Consider the following 21,563-nt stretch of genomic DNA (forward strand, 5'->3'; position numbering starts at 1 on the left):
AAGTTTTTCTAGTAAGAAAACCTGAACGAGGTTTCTGTCCTAACTGTTGGCTCTGTCTTTACTGACATCTAGGTTGGGAGACACTCCTTGTGTTTGCCTGGAATTATGCATGGTATCCAGTCCCATATCAAACCCCGGGACAGCTACAAAAGTGACCCAGATTATCAGTGACACTTGACCAGGATGATTTGGGTCCCAGTAGGGGCACAGTGGGACAGTGTGAGCCTCCATTGTGTGTCAGAATTCTGGGGAAGGCAAAAACCAAGGCATTGTTTATTTCTGGTTTCTTCCAGTTTCTATCTTCAGACTGCAGTTGAGTGTGAGTATTAACTGGGTAAAGGGGGACTGCTGGTCACTTGGCAGATGGTTTGGAGAAAATCTGATAAATGCTTCATAAGCCTCCCATTTTGGCGGAGGTGCATTTCAATAGTAGCGTGTTCTAACCAAAAGGCCTTCCTCAGACATCAAACAAGAACAAAAATGTAAAACTCTGGGTCTATATTTGTTGAGTAACAGGTGGAGCTGGGACTTCATGATCATCATCACAGGTACGACAGGGCAGTTAGCTTCAGATGGAAGCCAGCTTAGGTACCTGTGAGGGGTGGGGCTCAGGTGGCTATTTGGAACAGGTTTGTTCTCTGCAATTTCATGATGTCGAGACCTTCTATGATAATAGGGAACAGCCCTGATCAAAGGTTGACACTAAGACAGTAGAAATCTACAAGATGGACACCAGGCCTCAGCAGCTAATTCTGATCACACGTGTGTAGAGCCTCTCCTTGCAAAAGCCCCCTCCCGACCCCACAACCCCATCTTCACTCCTCTAAACACCGGTCTTCACGGTGCAGGGAGAAGCCAGCAAGGCTCTCATGAGTCAACCATGGTAAAAGATGTCAATTAACGTGACAATTCCTGACGAATTTATGTTCCAATAAAACTTTATTTGGCTCATCCTGATCAAGTTTAATAATATTTAACAGATTCTTTTAAGAACATGAATAATTGTAGCAGTTCTCCGTGAACTGGTGGTCAGTCAGCAGCATGTCCCTTTACTTAAAAAGTAAAGCTTCCCTCGGAGGACAAATGGCACATAAGGAGTGGTGTGCATTGCATTGTCTTAAAGAAAATTAAAAAAAAAAAAAAAGAAAAAAGAAAAGAAAAGAAAGAAAAAAAGAACAGAATAAAACCTAAACCACTTTATATTTACATATTTTCCCACTTAAAAACCAGTCCGCATGATTAATTGTTTTAAAATATACGTTTCTGATGCATTGTACGTCCCAATATACAAATCATAGTTAGCTAAGATTTAAGGTGCTGCGATGTGAGAATGAACACAGCCCAAGGAGATCTCTCAACAGACCAGCTAGACCTCTTGTGGGTATCTTTGGGATGTTGGCAGGGAGAGGGGGAGGAGAGATTCCAGTGGCAGAGTGTTCAGGGACAGACCGGGGACTGTTTGTATTCCCCCAAGCCCCCTTCCCCATGTTTTTTCCGCAGAGGGCTTTGGACTGACTCCAAGTCTGTCTTAACTTAAGCTACCAGGGTGGGACTACTTTGAATCCCTTTCTTTGTCTTGGGTTTTCCATCTCCATAGCTGACTCTTTGGGACACTTGAGGTTGGGACCCCTTTTTAAGCTCCTAGTTTATCTTTCTGGGTTTCTTGTTCCAGGGTTGCTAGCTCTCAGGCCATTCCTTTAGGGTCTACTCTTGGCTAGGACCGAATGGATGCCTCTGATCATGGGCGACACTACTGAAGGATGATGGGTCTTCTGTGGAATCTTCCCTCCTAGCTCATTTGTTTTTATGGAAGGCACCTTATTGCTTTCTCTACAAATGAGCAATTTGTGCCAAGAACATTTGGTCCCGAAATAGGCTTGGAGAGGAGCTGTGTGTATGTGTGTGTGGGCGGGGTGGGTGGGAGGCTGGGGTCTGGACAAGAGGGATTCTTGTGATTGCTGTCTTCAAACTCACCCATGTACAATATCTATTGGGGAACGAGTCAGGAAAGTGCATAGGGCATGCAGGTGGAGGCTGTAGGCACAGGCCTGGGAGATGTTTACCTCAATTTACCCACAGCCCCCAGACTGCTCTGAAGTTATGAAGCAATAACTTCAGACTGAGCTGGGTCGGTTAAATACAGGGAGGTGGCAGGTGAGGGCAATTAAGCACTTGGAGAGTCATAGAACTATGTCTGGTGACTAGGAGAAAGAAACTAGTTCTGTTTCCAGTTTCAGAAAACAGGAACCATTGTCCTAAATTAAAGGGACAGAGGGGACAGATGGCAAGGGACAGTGAGAAGCACTCGGGACCAAGTTTTCTGACCAAAAACCCAGAGTGACCCCAGCAGAGGAAGACATTATACTGTGGTCAGACACTGGTCCAGGGGCAGGGGCTTGGGACACAGGCTTCTGACACCATTAGGCTGGTGGTCCTAACGGCTTCTCTGGGCCCAAATGTCCATTTGAGACTAAGTGGGTCACGTGGCTTGGAAACTGTCTGCAAGCTGTTTCTGACCCCTCTACTCTTGCAGGGCGTAGACTGCTGCCCTAGATCCCTTTCTTCCCTTGCACACAATCTCAACAGACCTTCCCTTCGATGGGAAACTGACGGCTCCCAGCCAGGCTCGGTTCAAACCCGCTCCCAGAGGTTAAAGGCTAGTTATTAAGGCAGTTTAAGAAATGGACATTCTTCTTTCTCCCCGGATCCGCGTGTGTTCTGCTAACCCCAACGCAGCAGAGAGGGGATGAAGGAGTGCGAGGGAGCACGGAAGTGGTCCAGCTTTCTGGATGGGGATCCTGCTCCGGGAGTTTTCCCGCACCCCTTCTGTGCTCACCACCTTTCTTTGGAGAAGGCCTCTGTCTGCACGAGGTCGCCAGGGTGCTCAGAGATGCACGCGCCATTCAGGTCGCCCAGTTTGTTTTCCGGGAGGTCCTCAGGTTTGGTGCAGAGCTTTAGGGCACGCGAGATGAACACGTCTAAGTCGAACTGGGGACTGGCACCCCCATCGATGGGTGTTGGGTGTCCCGGGGGTGAGGCAGAGAGACGGGGCTCTGGGGCATCAGGGGGAGGACTGGCACGCTCAGAGCCACTTTGTGTGCTCTTGACCCACTGTGCAATCTCCAGAAAGAGGCTTGCTGGCTCATCCTCACGTGACACAGGGTCTGCTGCTACTGCAGCCCTGGGGGGAGCGCTGGCCGCCTGCTTCCAGTGCGACAGGTCCAGGATGAGCTTGGGTTCCGAGTAGTGGTGGGGCTTGTTGTCGCGCCACAGTAGCTTGTCCAGGTAGGATGGAGACCCCACTTTGTAGTCGCAGGACCGTCCATAGTCGGCCTCGAAGGCGCGCTCCATGGACGAGTGTGACTGCTCCAGGAAGCGCTCGGAGCTGCTCTGTGAGTCCTTGCGTGGGTCCACCTGAACATCCTCCGCCAGCGGTGTAGAGCCTGCACGTGGATCGCGCTGCACCTCGCTGGCGTCCTGGCACCGGTCAGGCCGCCATTCCAGATCTGAGGACAGGCTCACAGGATACCTACAAGCGTGCAAAAGAAGGCACAAAGTTAAGTAAGCAAACTCAGGAAGAATGGGGAGCCAAATCGCCTAATCCCTGGCCTTTACTCACAAGTCTGCTAGTTATTCCTCCTAGTCCCTAAAGGGCAGGTTCTCTCATCCCTCCAGGTTGGCCTGTGATGGCGCTGGTGAAAGTGAGCTGCAGGGGCCCAGCTAGGAGGACTGATCTGCGAGTTTAGTCTTCATAGTCTTTAATAGTCAATCAACAGCTTTCCTGGGCACTCACTGTGTGCAGGTCTTAGGTGATGGACTTGAGAACAAAACAATAAGATGGTCTTCCCTATGGAACTTTCTAATTGGTTCACCTATATAACTCATAATAACATGAAGTCTTGCTATGTTTTTTGTTTGTTTTTTAATTAATTAGTTTATTATATGTAAGTACACTGTAGCTGTTTTCAGACACACCAGAAGAGGGCGTCAGATCTCATTACAGATGGTTGTGAGCCACCATGTGGATGCTGGGATTTGAACTCAGGACCTCTGGAAGAGCAGTCAGTGCTCTTAACTGCCGAGCCATCTCTCCAGCCCAACATGGGGTCTTGTTAAACTGGGGATCTGGACCCGGCTGGGATTCTGCATTTCTGAAAGGCTCCCTGTTGCTGCCACTGATCCCTGGACCTGGCACTTTGAGTGGCAAGGCCAGGTGTTTCCTAGTCCTGCCTCAAATTTGAATCACACAGGAGGATTAAAATTAAGTACCAGGTATCCCTTGCTGCCCACTATCAATGTTCTGGTCCAGTAGGTCTAGATGGCTCTGTCTGGGCATGTTTATGAGACTTCTCCCAGGGATTCTAAGACATAGCCAAGGCTGATAACCTCTGCCAGGATGGATCTGGTGCCATGTAGCACCTTGCCTCCAAGCAGAGCAGATGGGGCCTGCAGAAAGATCACAGACGCTATCAAGGGAGGCCAACGATCCTTGGAATTCCGCCCTCTACTGACTGCCCTGTAGCCAAGGAGACTGAAATCAGATCTCTGTGGAGCAAACGGAGGGCAGATGGGCAGGCAGGTGGCTGGCTGTCAGCTCTGAACCCCTTTCTTATGCCAGGTACTGCGGTCGGGAACACAGACAAGGTGGCAGCTCCTGGTCAGGTGCTCACTGAGCCAGAGGGCTGGTGCTCACACAGGACAATTAGACCAGCCAAGGCCAGGCAGCTGCAGCCCATAGGCTATGGGATGCTCTGGCTCTGGCTGGAGAGGCTTGAGTTGCCCACTGCCCAGGGACGCCATTAATGTAGGCACTGCTCTCAGAGTTTAGCACCGCTCTTACCCCAGATGCCCTTGAGATTTCAGGGGATTCTGGGAAGATCTTGAGAAGCACATCATTTGCCTGTTACACCCCAAGTGCTGGCCATACATTAGCTACTACCTTTGCAGCAATTCTGACAGGACTTAGTTTGACCACCACAGTCTTAAAGATGAGAAAATTAGCATGCCACCATGGTGACTGTTGCTGCAGCAGGTGCTTGGACCTTATCACCCCTGTCCTTTGTGCAGGAGTGACCGGGGAGCCCGGGAGCTTCAGGTACTACCCTGAACTAACTAGCAGTGACCTTAGGTACCCTGCTACAGTCTTGCCTGGTGCCAGTCCAACAAACACTGTGAGCCTTGAATTCTGTGGCATGCACGGAAGGGGGGCAGGCACAAGTCTAAGAACTAGTTTCGGGCAGCCTCAGCATGAGGCTGGGAAAAGAGTCTATTAATCTCCATTCGCTGACAACAAGAAGCTAGCAAACCTGCCCCAAATAACACTGCCCTGCCCCCTCTTTGCACCCCCTCAATTTTGAAACCTATCATCTGTCAAATGACTAAAAAAAGAGAAATTGCCTATCTGTCACTTATGTAACAAGCTGTCACAGGTCCACGGCAGTGGGGTTCCCAGTTGGCCCCCTCAGAGCTGATGCAACTAAGCACGCCCCTTCGCCGCTCTTTCTAAACCAAGCGGTACTGGTGCTGCTTGCAGACTCGAGCAGATGGCGGTGCTCCAGAGCCTGATCTGTGAGAGCCAGGACAAGAGAGGATCTATGAGATCAGCACTGTTCCTGCAGCAACGCTTTAAAAATCTACGTTTCTCCAATACTGGCACTTGTCAAGGGTCCTGAAGCCAAGTGACGGACGCTCAACATTGAAGCTCTTCAGTGTGGGGCATGGATACTGTTTGGGGATAGCCCTCCTTGGGGGGGACGGGGTCTGCTATGTAGCATGATGCCAGTGTCTTAACCTCTCTCTGCTGTATCTTTTTCCTGGACAATAATAATGACACAGCCTCCTTCAAGGACACCCTCGGGAGGTGTGAATGATGGGCGAAATGAAAAATGTTTCGAGACAGGGGACTCTGTACTGTTTTCTCGCTTTGTGTTGTCATAGTTGGCCTTCCAAGCGCAAAATCACAACTGAAAATGTTGTTCATCGGCAGAGTGGTTGCCTAGTATATTCTAGGGAAAAAGAAAATCCAGCCTGTTCATGAAATACTACAGCAGGCACGCAGTAACACTTGCCCTTGTTTGCCTCATGTTCATTGGTCTTAGGATATCAAGGAAAGCCGGGGGCATTGTTCTGTGGAATGGAAGTTCCTGGCTCACCTAGCAGCTTAGTTACCGGGAATGTTTGGGGACAGGAGAAAGGCAGGGAACTAACCTGGGAAATGTGCCCAGTGCAATACACAAAATGAGAAACAGAGGCCACGGAGGATCAATGGCCAAAGGGGAATGAGAGAGAGAATGAGGGACCACGTCTCCAGACACCAGCCCTGGACACACACCTGTCCCAGTTGGAGAGCTGGCTCTGACTGGCAGCCATCAGCACGATGTCGTCGATCTCGTCCTCAATGCGGAAAGGGTGTTGTGAGGTGGGCTCATCCTCGGGGCACGAGTACGGGCTCATGTAAGGATGCTGAAGCCCCATCTCAGCTGTTAAGCGGTCCATGGGGTTAAAGGTCAGGATCTTCTCCAGAAAGTCAATGGCTAGAGGGAGGAGCAGAGGTCAGAAAGGTCACGCGCTGTCCCATGCTCTTAGGTTTGTTCCTCTCTCCTCTTACTCCCGGCTCACGGAGTGAGTGAGCAGCCTTGCTCTCTCATGTTCCCCCTGCCATGATGTCTCTCACGTTCCCTCTGCCATGATGTTCCACAGACCCATAAACAAGGGAGCAAGGTGACTGTGAGCAACAACAACAACAACAACAACAACAACAACAACAAAAAAAAAAAACCAAACGAACCTTTTCTCCTTTATGTCTCTCAGGTACTTTGTCCCAGTCAGGGAAACCTGACCAACACATCTCTAAGGTTCTATCACACCTATTTTACAGTTATCGAAGCTGGTCTGCTCAGATCAACACAGCTAGTCACCGGGAACTAGACCATAGGTCTAGCCTTGGAGCGGAGAATGGCATTCTCTGTACTACATCAAGCCCCCAGGGGAGAGGAGACAGTAAGGGAGGCAGGCAGAGAGCAGAACAAGCCATGGATCTCTCTAATGACTGCCTCGGGGGCTGCGGCGTGGCCAGAACCTGCACTCTGAAAGCTCGGGTTGACTATCCCTTATCCAAATTGTTTGCCACCCGAATCTTTGAAATTTCCAGTATCTTCTAATCTTTATAATTTATATATTCCTTACTGGTTGTGAACTCCTAGTCCCTAAATTTAAACACCCAAGTGTTCTAAATAATGAAACTTCTTTTGAATTTGTAGCCAGGAGAAACACCCATTGCCAGGGGTTGCTTGGTGTTCGAATCCTAGACATCATTCTGTTCTTTGGATGGAGGATGGAGGATGGAGGACCACCTGCCCTTGTCCCTTGTCCCTGCCCCTGCCTGACATTAAAGCCAGAGCCCAGCCTCTTGGGAGGAGGCGCCGGTGCAAGCTCGGGTACCTTCACTGTTGACGTCCGGGAGCAGCTTGCGCAGTGGCCTCTTCACCTCCCAGGTGCTGCTGACGAAGGACGGCATCACCCTGAGCAGCTCCTCCTTGTCTTCCTCCCGGACCACAGGGATGGTGTCTAGGATGAGCTGCATCTGCTCCAGCTCGTGAGCCCCTGGGGAGGCAAATGCCGCACGGGTCAGTTGTTTCCCTGGACCGTTGTATATGGGAACGCTCCAGAGCAGCCCCAGCTGACTAGAGAGAACACCAGGGGGCAGTGTGGGCAGCACTAGGCTCAGCGCTGAGGGACTGGGGGTCTAATATTCACTCCACCACTGATTTGCTTCTGGGGTTGGCTTTGCTAAATGGATAGTTTAGTTGAACATGAAATGTCCCTCAGGGACTCAGGTATTGGAACACTTGGACCCAGTGGGTTAGTGCTCTTTGGAGACTGTGTGGATTTCTGTTGCACAGGGCTTCCCTGGCTGCCACTGGCCAAACAGGGAAGACCTTGCGGTCAGTAGCCCTGCTTCTCTGGCTTGCGTTCTCTGCTTCCTGTGCATCAGAGATATGAACCAGCTGTGCAATACATTTCCTCCTGCCAGTGAGCAGGCCACTTCATCCACCCAGCCCTCCCTTTCATGACACTCCAAGCCAACATAAACTTCGCTTCCATAAGGTGTTTCTGTCCAGTAGCTTGTCACAGTCATGAGGACGGTAATGCATCCAGGCTAGTATCTAGTTCTGTCTGGGGTTTATCTAGTCCGTTAGCATCTGGCATCTCTGCAGCAGGTATCTCGTGAGGACTGAGTCAGCCAGTGCTGTGGTCATGGGAGCAGCCAGGCTAGGGCTTTGCATACTCTCCACTAGGCTGGGGAAGGAAACAATTACAAGGCCAGGGTGAGTCTTCTCCGTGGGTTTCCTCAGAGGAGGAGCCCATCCAGAAAATTCTCAGGAGCAAGAAAATAGGGAATAACGGTTGAGTTTGGAAGGCCTTTCGAGCACATTTCCTGTGTGGGCACAGGGAGGAAGGTGTGTTCTGCCGGCTCTGAAGGAGAATCAGTAGGGCAGGATAGAGCCAAGCCTCATTCATCCTTTCACCCATTCATTCATTCATTCATTCCATGCATTAAACTACCCATGACCCCGTCTCTCTGCAGCTTTTCCCGGATCTGAAGGACTACCGGCTGAACGGTAACTGACACTTTCTGAAACAGGGTCAAAGTTAAGCCTTGAGGTTGTTTGTATCGGGAATTCTGTCACAGCAGTGCAAAATGACAAAGGGAGCTGAGCAACAGGGGCGAGGAGAAGTTGGAGAGGAATTTAGTGGAGACAGTACACACTCCTATAGGCAAGGAGCAAGAACAACATGGGGATGAAGTGCCCTGGGAGAGCCAACAGGGACCCACGACGGCCTGGCCACCAGCAGAGCCATAATGGATGACAGGGGCTTCAGTGGGAGTTGATAGATTAGGGACATCATGTGTTACTTGGTGGGGCTGCGGGACAGGGAACCCATTATCAGAGAGGGAGGAGGAAGGGGGCCTGGAAACACTGAGTTTAGTTAGTTTTAGCACCTAATCTGAAGGTGTTGGATTATACGTGTGATTTAGTTCACTTGAGCTGCTATTACAAAATACCCTAGATCATTGAATGGCTTATAAACAACAAACATTTATTTCTTGAAGTTCTGGAGGCTGAGAATGCCCAAATCAAGGAAGGCGTTGGCAGCTTCAGTGACTAGTGAAGGACTTGCTTCTCATAAAAGGTGCATTCCTGCTACATCCTTACATGGCATAAGGAGTAAGGGAACTCTTTGGGAATGCAGGAGTACTAGTCCCACATTTTCCCTGAGTCCCATTTTTTAATATTACCACACTGAGGTGGTAGCTTCAGACCACAGCAAAATGGCTAGTAGTCTGCAAAAGTCCTGTGCTCATAAGACTAATTTTTTATAGTATTTCTGTATGAAATACAATACTACGAAGTAGTACTATGTCCACAAGAATTATCATACAACTCAAAAAATAAAAAGTCATGTAAGCAAAAGATGAGCGTGTTTTGGGCTTGGTGGGTGTTTTGTATGCAGTTTGAACAACGTTGGGAAGGAAGCACGTGGCCTTGGCTAGCTACTTACCAGCGAAGAGCATTTTCCCCGTGAGCATCTCTGCCAGGATGCAGCCAGCTGCCCACATATCGATGGCTTTTGTGTAGTTATTTGGGGACAGGAGCAGTCTCGGAGACCGGTACCACTTTGTCACCAACCCTTCTGACAGATAACCCTAAAACATAAAGTCCCCTATGTTATCAGCCAGAAATCTGCAGATGCTGACCCTCCCGTCCCTATTGGTTTTCCTTCCTCTTGTTATTTTCCTCCCAGAGAGGATTGGAACTCCTTTCAGTATCTGTCTTTGTCCCTTTTATTTTGATAATAGATGTGGGGATCTTATGAGGCCCTGGGATCCTTCTTTGTGGGAGGGAGGGACCCAGGGTATCAATATTTTGGAAGGAATGTTTTTCTGCATCCAATGAGGTGAGATATGATCAAAGAAACATGGTTCTGCTTCTATAAGTTTTGTCAAGGATGCCTCTACCATCCTCATCTTGGTACTTCTCAATCTCCAACACTTCCATCGTGTCTTCTTCTGGCCTTTTCTAGCTCCGAGCCCTGGCAACCATTTCTGTTCTCCTGGGTTTTTGTGATTTGAACCAGTTTGTGACACAAACTAAGACAGTTCTTTACCTTTCAATAAAACGAACGACCTGCTGGACAAGTGACAAACAAGCTATTTCCTTTTGGATGCTGGTCTCCCAAAGGTATACAGGGGTATATTCAGAAGCTCCTGGGCATTAGGGGATTTGGGGAGTTCCTGTGTCTTCCACTAAGCTCTGTATCAAGAGAAAGCCTGGGACAAATGGGACCTTGCTCTAGACGGGAACAAACAGGGAGCTCCGATCCTGGGCCTAAGGGGCAGACACTGGGGGCCAGGGAATCCTGCTTGGATTAAAACCTAGAGTGCTGATTGGTGAAAGCCTCGGGGGTACATCACACCACACTGGTGATCTGAATCCAAAAGAGGAGTCTGTGAAAAGGCTGGGGTGGTATTCAGAACTTTCTATAGAAAACAAAGAAACAGAAAATATCTAGACACGGGACTTTATTTATCAGCAAGGCTCATAAATCAGTGACAGGGAGGCCCTGCACCCCTTGGCTTCATCTGTATGAAGCCGGTCCTCAGCTCTGAGTTGTCTTTTGTCACACTGGCTGAAGGGATCCAGATAGGCAAATGCATAGTGTACCAGAGGGCACTCCCTTCAGGCAGAGGTCATAGGCTGGGACCAAGTTGCCACGGGACTGTGTAGCATCACTGCTCTTCGAAGACAGGCAGCTCACACCCAGGCAGGTCTCCCTGAAGTCTTCTTGTTGTGCAGAAGGCAGGGCTGGAGGGGTGGGGGTGGGCGTGGGGAATCCTTTTTCATATGGTCTCATCTGCTGCTATCCCACCCTTCAGTGGGCAAGGACGACTCTGGAGAAACGATGGGCGAGCAGGGGTGACAGCTGGACAGAGCGTGTGCTTCTGCAACTGTTCCCGCCAGGCCATTTGCTGGCTTTTTGAGTGTGCAGAACCCATAGAAGGTTTTGCTTTCAACAGTTTCAAAGTGTTTGGGAAACAGTCTAGCAGCAGCTGCCCTGTATAGAGTGTAATTGTGGCCCTAGTCAATCTAGACAGAAGGTAAAATTAAGGCTCTGAGTTTCCCCTTCTCATGGGGAGCCAGGGGCAGCCCTCCCTATGCCTGGGTAGGGACTCAGAAATAGCCTGGATTTATAACGCTCTAGCAGCATAGGTTGGCACTGATCCAGCAAGCTACACTGGGCACTCAGGCACCAGGTCTGCTTGACCCCCGCCCCCCATGTCTCCCCTGCCCTAGCCTAACAAACCCTTTAATGGTGAGATGGCAACTAATTCCGTACAGGTGTGTGTGGGACTACCTTCCCCATGAATAAAACTTCAGCCACCCCCACTGTGTATGTGCATGTGCGCATGCGTGCGCACGCGTCTGTGTATGAAGATGGGAAGATGGGGAATAGGGTAGAGAGGGCTGTTTTCCTCTCCTGAGTGGATGTTGAATGTGGCCACCATTCCCAGGCCAGGATAAAAGAGGCTAGGTAAGAGGCTCTAATAGCTTCTCTTTCTCAGTGAGAAGTTTCCAGAATCTGTCCCGGGAACTGAACACGGGTTAGATCCCAGTGGAGGATATATAGAGCATCATGTAGTGAGAACGGTGAATGTTAATATGAAAAGATGGACGAGCAGGAAATAACCATGGTTAATATGGATATGGGACATATGTTGTACCCAGCCTCTTAGATCAAAAATTCTCCTCCTGTGTGTGTGTGTGTGTGTGTGTGTGTGTGTGTGTGTGTAGGCCAGTAGTTGATGCCAGGTATCTTTCTGAGACCGGGTTTTTCAGTGAACCCAAAGCTCACCGTCTGTGCTAGGCCATCTGGCCAGTGAGATCCTGGCATCTGCCTGTCTGCCCTTACAGCACTGGGCTTACAGCTGTGTACCACCATACCTGGCTTTTTTCCCCCCACATGAGTACGGGGATCCAAACTCAGGTCTTCACACTTGTCCAGCAAGCAGTTTATCTACTCAGTCATATATATTCCCAGCCCTAGCCTTTTGGCGTGATTCTTCCTGGAGGTCAAAGAGCCTGCCAGGTCCCACTTGGTTGGCACTACACACAGGCAAACTGCTCTGGAGACACGTGCACCAAGGAGAGAGGTACAGAGAGGAGTGAAACTGCACTTAAGAAGGTAGCAGGCCAGAGAGAGCCATGAACACACTTCCTTGGGAGGGTAGGAACACATGTATTCCTGTGTGTGTGTTCAATCCTAGCTGCACCACTTGCAGCCTGTGTGACTTATCTTCTTCTGTGCCTGTGTCCCTGCATAGAGAAAAGCATGGCCTTCAGCCTCAGGGGGCAATGGGCTGTGGCAGACATCCGTGTAGAATAAATGCTACGATCCTTGCAGGGCTTGAGTTCCCAAGAGCCATCCTTATGGGCAGGGTGGTGAAGCCAAAGGCCTGGGACAAAGGTATGGTGAGATGGGCACTTATAGCCTACAGGACACAGAGGGGTGGCACTAACGAGTGTGGCATCTGCTGCCTGCTAACATGAGCTAACAGCTATCCAGCTCCTTTGGCTCCTGGTCTGCCCTCTATGGATGCGCTCGCCCTAGCCTTACAACAGCCATTTGTGGTAGGACCTCATTGTATAGGAAGGACACAGGCACAGAAAAGAGAAGTCATCCAGGCCGCAAGTGGTGCAGCTAGGATTTAACCCCAGCTGGTAACCTGAAGAGGGGCTGTAGTACCTCATACATGAGACTGCGAGGGCTGTCCTTGTCGGCACTGGGCTCAGAAGACAGGCAGAGAGTCCAAGCACAGGATGGACAGCTGCACGAGGATGGGTGCCAATAGATGTCCTAAAGTGTGGCTTCTCAGCGGACTCTGGGGACGCGCCCAAAGCACTCGGAGATCTTGATGATTACATTTGGGTTCTATTTCTCAGCTCCACAAGCCGATTCTGATGCCTCCTGCCTTTCAGGGGAGTCCTCTCTTGGGCCAGAAACTCTCTTGATATTTTCTTGTTGAAACAAGGTAAACTGTACATGTACATGGGCAGGTGTGCACGTGCATGTGCATGAGTGTGTAAATGTGTGTGCAGCGTATGTGTGTGTGTGTGCTTGTGTGAGTGTGTGTACAACTCCGGGGAGTCAGTTCTCTCCTTCCACCACATAGGTTCCAGAGACTGAACACAGGTAAGGGACTTGCACAGAGAGACTCATGGATCCATCCTGCTGCCTCCTCTCCCCATCCCTGCTTCCTTTAAATGTGTGCGTGTGTGCTTTTTAATTTTTATTTATTTATTTTATTTTTGCTTCAATTGCCCTCTTTTTGAAATATTTTTTATTATTATGTGTTTTCCTCAAATACATTTAGAATGCTATCCCAAAAGTCCCCCATACCCTCCCCCCCACTTCCCTACGCACCCATTCCCATTTTTTGGGCCTGGCATTCCCCTCTACTGGGGCATATAAAGTGTGCGTGTCCAATGGGCCTCTAAACAATCACCCATGGAAAGAGTTACAGAGACAAAGTTTGGAGCTGAGACAAAAGGATGGACCATCTAGAGACTGCCATATCCAGGGATCTATCCCATAATTAGCCTCCACTAGCAAGCGTTGGCTGAAAGGACCCTGATATAGCTGTCTCTTGTGAGACTAGGCCGGGGCCTAGCAAACACATAAGTGGATGCTCACAGTCAGCCATTGAATGGAGCACAGGGCCCCCAATGGAGGAGCTAGAGAACGTATCCAAGGAGCTAAAGAGATCTGCAACCCCATAGGTGCAACAACATTATGAATTAACCAGTACCCGTAGCTCTTGACTCTAGCTGCATATGTATCAAAAGGTGTGTGCTTTTTTTAAATCGGTAGACAACTTCATGCTTTCTTTCTTTCTTTCTTTCTTTCTTTCTTTCTTTCTTTCTTTCTTTCTTTCTTTCTTTCTTTCTTTCTTTCTTTCTTTCGGCCTGCTGAGTCTAATTAGAGTTGTTTGCAGGAACCAGTGCTATTTTCTGAAGTATGAACAGTTTAATAATGGTCACACCACTGAAGAAAAGCTCTCCCCTCTCTTAGCAACTATTAACTGGGAACCCGAGTCCTGCTTCTCTATCCATGAAAGAAGAATGTTGTCAAGCCCTCTCTTGTGCATCATACGCAGATAACCTCAGCAGCCGTGAGCCCATGTGTGCCAAGCCCATGTCACATGCAGAAGTCAGCACTTGACAGCTCTCCTCCCCTCCTGCTGGCTCTTACAGTCCTCCATAATGTTCCCTAAGTACTGGAGATAGTGCTGGAAATAGATGTTTCATTTAGATCAATAGACATCTAAATGTTAGTAGTAGATCAATGAAACATCTAAATGTTTCACTCAGATAAACTATCTATCTATCTATCTATCTATCTATCTATCTATCTATCTATTTATTTATTCTAGACAGGGTTTCTCTGTGTAGCCCTGGCTGTCCTGGAACTCACTCTGTAGACCAGGCTGGCCGCAAACTCAGAAATTTGCCTGTGTCTGCCTCCCAAGTGCTAGGATTAAAGGCATGCACCACCATGCCCGGCGATAAACTCTTATTGAGCTATAATACCCTGGCCTGTCTAGAAATTGGTGATTGGCCTTGCTTACAGACCAGGGAGAGTTCCCCAACTCAGCGGCGGACTGACCTATTTCCGAGGTTAATTCTTAGTTGTGGGTACTCATCAAATGAAGAGGGTGGCTGGGAGGGGGGACCCGTCTCTGACTCTGTTGCCTACTATTGGATCCCCTTCTCCTGCTTGGCTCTAAGTGGGAAAGGATATGCTTAGGGGACTGGATATTCCAGGGTGGGCTGGTACCCAAGGAAGGCTTCCTCTTCTCTGAGAAGAAGGGAAGAAGGTAATGGGGGGAGGGATTTGTGAGGGTAGGACTGGGAGGAGAGGAGGTAGGGGGGCTTCGATCAGAATGTAAAGTGAATAAATAAATAAATGAAGAAGAGGAGGAGGAGGAGGAGGAGGGAGAAGAAGAAGAAGAGGAAGAAGAGGAAGAAGGAGAAGGAGAAGGAGAAGGAGAAGGAGAAGGAGAAGGAGAAGGAGAAGGAGAAGGAGAAGGAGAATCATTTAGAATAGTAACAGGTTTCCAGGGGCCCTGCTTAAGCAGAAATATATGGCCTCCTTTTTCATAGTCTTCTTCCAAAGGTGTAATTCATGCTTGTGTTAATATATGTCTGAAGCATGTTAGAAAGCTCTTTAAAGAAAGGAGAGAGAGAGCACATGTGCATCCCTGGGTGGGTACACATCTGAACAAGTCTGAGCCAGCATCCTGAAGAACCCTGGGCGCATCATGTCTATTGCTGCACTACACACAGGAGCCAAGATGCCAGCCTAGAGGGAACCAATCTAGATGCCCATCAACAGCCAGATTAATAAAGAAATGTTCTCAGCCGTAAAGAAGAACAAAATTAGAGCTGATCCGGAATGGAGGCTCAGCTGGTGAAGTGCTTGATGCAGAAGCATGAGGACCGCACAGGAGGACATGAGCTTAATTCCCAGAACCCCCATAAAAACTACGGTGCCACACACTCATATTCCCAGAACTGGGGAGGCTGGAGACAGGTAGATCCCTGGGGCGCTCTGATCAGGCCGTCTAGCCTACATGGTGAACTCTGGCAAGTGAAAGATGTTGTCTCAAAAGAAAAACAAAGCAAAGCAAACAAACAAACAAACAAATCAACAAAGTGGGTGGTGCCTAAGGAACAACAGAGGTGGTCCTCTGGCTTCTACGTGTGTGTACAGATGTACACACACACCCCCCACCCCCCACCCCCACACACACACGAATAAAATAGTGTCATTTTTCAGAAAAATGGATGGCTCCAACAGTCGCAGAAAGACAAACACTGGTTTAATCATAGGTGAAATCCAGGCGTAAATGTATTCATGACGTGAACGTGTATATATATGAACGACAAGAAATCACAGCACCCAGAGACTGTGAAGAAGGAAAAGGAGGCCTACGGGGAGGGAAGAACAACAAAGCATTGCATGGTTTCACTGAAATGTGGAACCCAGGTCCAATCTATTACAAACACACACTCCTGAGTACCACAAAAATCAGCCATTTGAGGTGAAGCAGGAGACCAGTGAGGGGGAGGGAAGGGAGGAGGAGGCAGTAGAGGCAAATACGTTAAGGTGCAATGAAACACATGGACAAAAATGTCATACTGACGGACAGAGGTGACGACGGTGTACTGGTTGGCAGCATGCACTGCTCTTGCAGAGGACCCAAGTTTGGTTCCTGGCACTCACATCGGGCAGCTTAGAGCTGAAGTCTGGAACTTCAGCTGCCAGGGATCTGATACCTCATGTGGACTCTGGGCAACTGACACATATATGTGCATACCCCTGCCCCATATACACAAAAATAAATACTTCTAATAATGCCATGGTCAAACGCATTATTTTACATCCTAACAATTATATTAAGTCTCCTGGACTGCATTTCTCACTGTGCCATTACTTGTTACTGTGACAGGAGGAAGGATTTCTCTTGGCTCGCAGTCGTGATGAGGGAGGCACGGCAGGTGACATGGGTTGGTCTGAGCTGGTGGGAATGTGGAAGGAAGGAATGGTGGCCTCTCATGTGGCTGCCCCGAGAGAGCAGAGCGCTGGGCTGGAAGCAGCGAGACCTTGGCTTGGGTTCTTCGTCTCTTGAGACAGGATCTCTCACTGAACCTGGAGCGAGGCTAGTGGCCAGTCAGGCCCTGGGACCTTCCTCTCTGCCTTTGGGGGCTGTGGGGGACTGGGGGAGGATGCCCTGAAGGAATGTGTGCCATTGAGATGGCACAGCCATCTCAAAGACCCCAACCTCAGTCCCATGGGAAAAAGCAAAGCCTGCCACAGCTTTCTCTCCAGAAAGATGTTTCTGGCCTGACGGCTGCTTCCCTACAGAGTCTGTTCCTACCACGGTTAGCTAGATCTATCTCCTTGGCCCAGCAGTATAGCATAAACCCTGCCCCCTTGTTTATCTAGATGTACCAGCCTCAACCCTATGTTCAGCTCAGCAATAACCCACGTCCCTATTCAACTCTACCACCCGACCTCAGCTATTTCTGTCTCCTCTGATTTCTTCATTCCCTCACTGCCCCAGTCAGTTCCAAGAACCCTGGAGCCTTGCTAGAACCCAGCAGTTGCCCCCATCCCCACCCCCACCCAAACCTCTGGGCTTGTAACATATCAGGCTTCTTTCCAGAGTGCTGGGATCGGAAATCAAGTCCTCTTGCTTGTGGCTCTCAAACCTGCTTCAGGTTAGATGCACATGGCGATTTTTTTATTTTTATTTTTAAATCTTGCTCTTCAGGCCACCTGCCAGCCAATCAGCGACATGGGGGTCTCCAGGGTGAGACTTAGACACCAGTCATTGTTAAGATCCCTGGTGGATTCCAGCGTGCGGTCATATTTGAGAACCAGGATTTTTCTCACCTGCTCTTAGTTACCCCCACTTCCTTTGGAGACAAGGATTTGTGGCTTGTCTTAACCTCCCATGTGCTGGGATTAAACACACATGTCAACATACTGGCTGGCACCATACATGTGTGTCAGTAGACCTGGGTGATAGAATACCATTTTAAGTGATGATTTTTAATTGTGGTAGGTTATGCACACCATAGAATTCACCATCTCAACCTTTTTTTTTTTTTTCCCCGAGACAGGGTTTCTCTGTATAGCCCTGGCTGTCCTGGAACTCACTTTGTAGACCAGGCTGGCCTCGAACTCAGAAATCTGCCTGCCTCTGCCTCCTGAGTGCTGGGATTAAAGGTGTATGCCACCATGCCCGGCTCCATTTTTTTTTTTTTTTAAGTGTGCAGTTCGGTGGCATTAAAGCATTCACAAAGTCATCAAACCACCATCACCCATCTCCAGGTTTCTTTTCACTCTGTCCCCATTAAACAACAATTCCCTGTTCACTTTCCCTGCACCCCCAGTGCCCACTTTTCCTGTCTCTGAGCTCCACTCTGCTAGGATCCTCCTGTTAAGTGGAACTACACAGGATTTGTCCCTTTGGGCTGACTTGCCTCACTTAGCATACTGTACCTCCCCTTGCTCTCCAATGGCACAGCAATGGGAGAATGAAGTCAGGCTGCTTTCTAGAAAGCCCTTCACTGAAATGCGGCTGTCTCCTAACTCAACGAGAGTTTACTGACACAGGTAACATCTCTGGATCTTTCTCCCTAAGGTCCAGACAAAGAACTCTGAATTCTTATACAGTCCAAAGCAGGACAAAATGTTTTGTTTGTTCAGAGATATATTAGGATAAGCAGAGCTCATCTCACCAAACTGTGGGGCCAATGGCTGTGCTGTTTGGACATGTGGGCATTGGTGGGGTGGAGCAAAAGTTTGGTTTGGCTTTCTAGCCTCAGTTTCCCCTCTTGATTGTGCTGCTGAAGCCTCCCAAGTTTTCCCTGTTAGCATCCTGGATTTGACATTAGTCAGTAGCTTCCCTGTCCCTTCTTTTTTCTTTTTTGAGTTAGGGTCTTGCAATGTAGCCTAGGCTGGCCTGCAGCTCAACATCGTGCGTATACACCCACCAGCTGAGCCCACTTCAACAGCCATCTCTCAAGAGAGGCCCTGTTGGACCATAGTGATGAATTTCTAATAAGGCAGCCTTCTAGAAAATTTCTCTTCTTAGGAAGGTGCAGTAATAGCCGGGCAATAAATAGACATTTGTCTCACTGACATTCAAGGGGAAGTCTGTAGAGCAGTTGCTCTTAAACCCAGCTACAGATTAGAAGCACCTGGGAATTAAAAAAATATATATATCCTGATGTTTGGGCCACCTGCCCCATCAATGACATCAGACTCTCTGGGGTGAGATCTAGGCATCAGTAATTGATAAGAGTTCCCTGTGGACTCCAATGTGCAGTCATATTTGAGAAGCAGGTCTTAGACATTTCAAGTTCACTGGCTTTGGAACGGTAAGTAGCTGATTTCATAGTCCCCAATTAGTACAGTTTTCTATTTCTAACTCCACTCAGGACGAAAGAAATCCCCAGCTCCAGAGCAGCTCCAGAGGCTCTGTGCACACAGCAGATCCCAGCAAGATAACTAGAAAATAATTCATCAAACGGTGGCTAGGATTGATTGAGAACTTTGGGTATGCAAGGCATGGTGCCCAGTGTTGCCTTCTTATTGATGCATTTAATTATCAAAATGACCCAAGAGAGTCCAGAGAGCTGCATGATAAGGCCAAGGTCAAATTCAGCAGTAATTTTCAGACTGGAGACATGATGCCATCAGGGAACAAAATAGAGTCTCTGATACTGTGCCCATTAGTGGGCAACAGCCGAGCAGACAAATGTCTATGGAGATAAGTGTAGGGAAGGAAAAACAAAACAGACCAGGGTAAGGAGATGGGGAGAGTGATCCAGGACAGCATAGTTCACAAGAGTGAATCTGAGCGGAGGTCAGTTTATCACGGGAATCGAGTGGCTACCCGGGAGAACGTCAGATAAACTGATCTCTGAGCTGCAAGTCTCACCTCTCCGTCGTCTTCTCCTCACCCAAAGGAGGCAGCAAGCTTGCTTTCCCCCTCCCACCTGCACGTCTTCCTCTCAAGTTCCCCATTAACATGCAGTTATTAAGCTCTGGAAACGTCTGAGGAGGAAGGAGGAAAGTGAACTGACCGAGCATCTGCCATGTGCCAAGGATTCGACAGCAGTGGCTGGCAGAGCTCATTTCCGAAGGCCCTCAACATTCAGGCGGCTGAGGCAGGAGGATAATGAGTTTAAGCCTAGTTTAGGGTACATAAATGTGATTTATATCATCTGCCTGTCTGTCTGTCTACCATCTATCTATCCATGTATCTATCTATCCATGTATCTATCTACGTAAGCATTTATCTATGTTATCTATGTATGTATCCATGTATGTATCTATGTATCTGTGTATCTATGTATCTATGTATCTATCTATGTATCTATGTATCTATCTATGTATCTATCTATGTATCTATCTATGTATCTATCTATCTATCTATCTATCTATCTATCTAATCTATTAATCACCATTTTCACTTTGTATTTGTTGAAATTACTGTAGCTACTTTTATGTGATATAGCTGATAGGCCTTGGTGTCCCCCAGCAGCCTGACCCCTCTGTTGTCAGTTCTATAGCAGGGGAAGCAAGTAGAGACCCCTGACAGACATTACCTGTTTTATCTCCACTTCTTCAGTACACCTTGCACAAGGCAGCTAGCTGCTTACTTAACTCCCTGGAATGAATGGAATACAAATGTTAAGCTAAAGGAGTGACAGCCACGCCTAAGATTGCCTGTTTGAAATTCTTGCTTAATGATATGCCCAAACCAAAGGAAATGTCAGAAACTGGTCACCAGTTAAGGGGAGCTGGCTATTCCAAAGTCCAAACCTACAAGACACAGGCAGTGAAATGCAGACGCTGGGGAGTGTTGCTGTACACTGACTGTGGTACTATGGTGTGCTAGGTGAGCCCCCAAGGCTGCTGCTGATCTTGTCTTCAGCCAACCATGCCGTCAGACCCTGGGCTTTACCACACACCCCCACACACACACCCCAACTCAGAAAGTCAGAAAATATTAATCCTAAAGTCTGAGTAATGGTGATGCCAGTCTGGCAGGCGCTGCTTGTGTGTTTGCACGCTGGGTACCACCCTCAGCTCTCCCTGATCTCTTTCGTGCGTTCATTCCTGCAGCCCTTCAGCACTGCAGAAGAGGAAGCTGGGTCAAGGTCACAGTAGTAACATCACAAGTCCCTCATGGTCTGTAACCACAGTGCTTGGGGTCAGGGCTGAAAGAAGGATTCCCAGAGCTTGCTGGCCGCCAGTGTAACCAGTCAGTGAGCTCCCAGCCCCACTGAGAGTTCCTGTCTCGAAACAGCGTGGAGTGGGATAGAGGAAAACGCTAAGTGTCGACCTACACACACACACACACACACACACACACACACACACACACACACACACACACACACCACCACTATCAACAACAAACACGCCTCCCCAGACTCCAGCTCCCTTGTCTGCTCCTCTAGAGTTGCCCCCTAGCTCCTTCCCACAGCCCAGTCCCTCCCTTGAAGGCTGTAACTCACCACAACAGCTCAGCTATCAACCTAGAAAGAACAAAGCGAATCTCCCCCAGACTCGGTCCTTCTCAGAAACTCTAGGATTTGAGGTATCTCTCAGTGAGGCAACTGATAGGGCCGCTGTATCGGGTGTCCTGTCACTTAGGTCTGGAGAGAAGGACAAATCCTAGTGCCTCTGGGGGTTTAATTATACAAAGACTGTGGGGGCGGGGCTCAGAGAGCAGGCCAGCAAGATGGCGGCAGTTTCCTGAGCAAGGGAACAGAGAGGAACCTCTCACCCTGGTTGAAATCCGGTTGAAATTTCACCAGCAGAGAATAAATTTAACACCATGAACAACAGTTGTTTAAAGCCTTTCTCCCTTTCCAGCTGTAAACTTGAGATTTCTGCCTCTCACCAGAAACCGCATT

The 21,563-nt window shown here is 48.8% G+C and overlaps 1 protein-coding gene across 7 annotated transcripts in view; it reads right to left on the minus strand.

The window, feature by feature from the left end:
- Positions 1-920: 920 nt before the first annotated feature.
- Mapk4 (mitogen-activated protein kinase 4) overlaps positions 921-21,563 on the minus strand; it is a 136,949-nt gene continuing 116,306 nt past the window's right edge. For 5 of the 7 annotated variants that reach the window (XM_006525901.4, NM_172632.2, XM_030250447.1 and 2 more), the window contains 4 exons: positions 9,565-9,709; positions 7,441-7,602; positions 6,332-6,533; positions 921-3,529 (listed from right to left, as the gene is read on the minus strand). In XM_006525901.4, coding sequence (XP_006525964.1) covers positions 2,833-3,529; positions 6,332-6,533; positions 7,441-7,602; positions 9,565-9,709 — 1,206 coding nt within the window. In that variant the 3' untranslated portion in view covers positions 921-2,832. Of the gene's footprint in view, positions 3,530-6,331; positions 6,534-7,440; positions 7,603-9,564; positions 9,710-12,807; positions 13,465-20,246; positions 20,309-21,563 lie in introns of those variants that run through there. The other 2 variants (XM_030250448.1, NM_001360936.1) reach the window with 2 other exon arrangements.

This window comes from Mus musculus, chromosome 18 (genome assembly GCF_000001635.26).
Source record: "Mus musculus strain C57BL/6J chromosome 18, GRCm38.p6 C57BL/6J".
Lineage (NCBI taxonomy): Eukaryota > Metazoa > Chordata > Mammalia > Rodentia > Muridae > Mus > Mus musculus.